Source organism: Phodopus roborovskii, unplaced genomic scaffold, assembly GCF_943737965.1.
Source record: "Phodopus roborovskii unplaced genomic scaffold, PHOROB, whole genome shotgun sequence".
In the NCBI taxonomy this organism is placed as follows: domain Eukaryota; kingdom Metazoa; phylum Chordata; class Mammalia; order Rodentia; family Cricetidae; genus Phodopus; species Phodopus roborovskii.
Genome location: NW_026126433.1, coordinates 51,640,021 through 51,643,280, shown reverse-complemented (window position 1 = coordinate 51,643,280; position 3,260 = coordinate 51,640,021). Strand labels below are relative to the sequence as shown.

The 3,260-nt window shown below is 54.5% G+C and overlaps 1 protein-coding gene across 1 annotated transcript; it reads left to right on the top strand.

Annotated features, from left to right (window-relative positions):
• Positions 1 to 679: 679 nt before the first annotated feature.
• Positions 680 to 2,772, top strand: Ccdc185 (coiled-coil domain containing 185). The gene has a single exon (XM_051185746.1). It carries the CDS (start codon positions 778 to 780, stop codon positions 2,641 to 2,643), a length of 1,866 nt encoding a protein of 621 aa, XP_051041703.1. The 5' UTR covers positions 680 to 777; the 3' UTR covers positions 2,644 to 2,772.
• Positions 2,773 to 3,260: the final 488 nt, after the last annotated feature.

The following is a 3,260-nucleotide window of genomic DNA, read 5'->3' as shown; positions in this document are numbered from 1 at the left end:
CAAAATTCATGGTTTGATAAAAAGCTGTAACTGGCACATTAGATGAAAATCAGAACTGCCTCTTGTTGTATTAAAGTTTACAAAGGCTAACATGGAAGCATCCATTAGGCTCGCTAAGATCAGAACCAGTATTCTTCCTTGGTTTTTCCTTGCCTTGCCTTGCTGGCACCTATCGGAGGTAGGTGAGATGCTTGGCCAGTAAAGGGAGCTTTCTCCAAACCTGCATTTGATCCCTGAACTCACATGGTATAAAGAACCGACTCCTGCGAGTTGTCCTCTGCGGCCCATACACCGGCCACGGCTTGTCCTTGTTCATACACACAATAAAACACACACACACACACACACACACACGTAAAAGTGACATATGACTCCAAGGACAAGTACCACCCTAGGTCCTCTACACTGAACTTTGACCCTCCCTCCCACTATATTCTGTTTTTAGCACGTCACCCTTGGCCTAGGGGATCTCACAGTCTCACTAATTCAGGGAGCTGAAACACCAGTGGCATCGCGATCCTCGTTTCTAAATACCACCCTTGATGTCCTAGACTTCCAACTGTGTCCTCCGAGGAATCTTTTCACTCTGTTCTCTATCATCTAAGCCCCAGTGCACTGAGGCCTTCAAAGGCCTGATGGCGAAAGGATGCATTGTGAAGTGGCGGGAGCGTCACAGGCCACGTGGATGCCAGGATCTGAGAGTGGGTGGGTGTTCTCAGTGGCCCCCAGGAGGTCCCCTGACCTTCGTGTAGACTCTGGGCCCGCCGGGAAGAGAGCATGGCCGGCTTCCACCTCTTCTCCTCAAGGCCCTATGGGGAGCTTGGGGAGCCCTCACCAGGTGGAGAGCAGCTGGAGTTCGCAGCACAGCTGGGCTGGCCCGAGCCATCCCTGAGCACCTGGGCCAGGACTCCCGATGCAGAGATCGAGACCGGGGTGCCCTGTGTACACCAGAAATGTCCGTCCACCGGGCGGTCTCGCAGGCGTGGGTCTATCTCCTTGCCACGAGAAAGCCACAGCCTGACACACGTAGCCCGGAGACAGTCGGACCGCTCCAGGAAGCACAGGTCGGGAAGCCTGCACCTGGACGAAGCCTGCGGAGAGGCGCCCACCAAGTCCAGCAGGACCTGGCAGCAGCAGAAGCCTCAGCCGGATCAGCCCTGCCCCCGCTACCCTGCAGCCCCAGGAGGTTCATCCCCGCCCAACCCCGGAGGAGCCTACAGTCCCCAGAGTGTTCGGTCTTTGCTTTTCGAAAAGACAGTCAATGGAGACCGGTGGGCAGTGCCGGTGAGCAGACATGTAGGACTCTGGTCCCCTTCCTCAGTTCTCACCGACAAGTCTTCTGTGCACTCCCTCGAGTTCCGGAAGCAATCCACCTGTGTGTGCACCCAGAAGAGGGGCAGTGGCGACAGGACCGAGTCCTTAACCAACCAGTACTCCCAGCCCTCCACCTCCTGCGAAGAAACGAGCAGCCAGCATGCTCAGGTCCTCAAGAGCAAGCTGGACGAAGCGGTGATATCCTCCAGGGACCAGAAGATCGTGGCCCTGGTGCTGAGCCGGCTCAAGAAGGCCCAGAGGATGAGAGAGCTCCAACAACAGGCAGCAGTCGCCTGGGAAGAGCTGAAGCGCTCAGACCAGAAAGTCCACCTGACCCTGGAGAGAGAGCGCAGGCTGCTGCTGCAGCAGAGCCAGGAGCAGTGGCAAGGACAGAAGGAACCGCACAAGCCACGGCGAGATCATGAGCAGCTCCACCAGGGCCACGAGCAGCCGGGACAGCGGCGGGACCGCCAGGAAAAGAGCCCTGCTCAGTCGGAGAGCCAGAGTCGGTGGCCTGTGCAACTTCACAACCCCGAGAACAGAGACCTGGACAAGCTAGATGGGGCGCACGCCCAGGCTGAGCACCTCAAACAGTGTCAAATGCAGCGTCTGCGGGAGCAGGAGAGGGTGCTGCAGAGTCTGCAGGATCTGAACAAGCTGCATCTGAAGAAGAGGCTGGAGGCGGTCTATCACAGGAGGCAGCAGCACCTGGCAGAGAGCCAGAAGAAGATCCAGGAGAGCAACCTGAGCTCGGTTGTCAACTTCCAGGCCCGCAAGGTTCTCATGGACTGTCAGGCCAAGGCGGAGGAGCTCCTGAGGAAGCTGTCGCTGGAGCAGAGTTCCCAGTGCTCCCAGGACACCCAAGAAAGTCTGGCTAAGGATAGGCACCGAGAACAGCAGGGGAAGGCCCAGAAGGAGGCAGAGCAGTTCCAGCGAGTGAGGTGGCGAGCAGAGCAGGCAGAGGAGCGGCGCCAAGAGAGCAAGCGGGTCCTGGCAGAGTTGGCTGAGCAAAAGATCAGGCAGGCCAGGTGTCAGGCGCACAAGACCAGCAGGGACAGGGCGCAGCACCTGCAGGAGCTGAACGTCCTGCAGGAGAGGAACCACCACATCACGAAGCTGAAAGCGGAGAAGGAGGAGAAGAGTCACATTGAGGGCATCAAAGAAGCCATCAAGAAGAAGGAACAAAGTGTGGAACAGATGACCCGACGGAAAGATCCCATCTTCCAGGAGTTCCAGAAGGTTCCCTCAACCTCCAAGACAGACTGCTGCTTTGACCACATGGCAGCAGAAGTTCAGCTGCCTATGCACCAGCAGAGTGGAATGTACTGAGAGCACAGGAGGATCAGGGCACAACCCAGCAGCGAGAGACGTCACTGTCATCATGCCATTCCGCTTTATAATCTGAGTTTAACCGAGCATTGATTTTTAAAAAAAAAATTATATAAAATAGCTGCAATTTCCTCCCACAAATTAGTTCATTGATTCACTTGGATGGTGTGAATGGGGTTGGTGAGAAAAAGTGGGGGGCAGGTATAAAAACTGCTTGGCTTTTGAGTTTTGAGGTGAAACAGAAAGCATTCACTTGCCTTTTAAAGAATCTAGAAGCACACATGAGGCAAGAGTTGGAGTCAGTAGGTATACAATTGGCCGGGGGCTGGGAGTGGGTGAAGGTGTGCATCTTTAATCCCAGCACTCAGGCACAGAGGCAGCCAAATCTCTGTGAGTTCGAGGCCAGTGTGGTCTAAAGAGTGAGCTCAAGGACAGCCAAGGGCTACACAGAAACCCTGTCTCATAATACATACATACATACATACATACATACATACATACATACATACATATTTCAATTGGGAATAGTGTTTTATGATACAGCTTGGTAAGTATTGTGCAAATGTACAACTTGAGAAAGGTGAAATTCAGAGTAGCAAAGGTGGGCTAGGAGACTT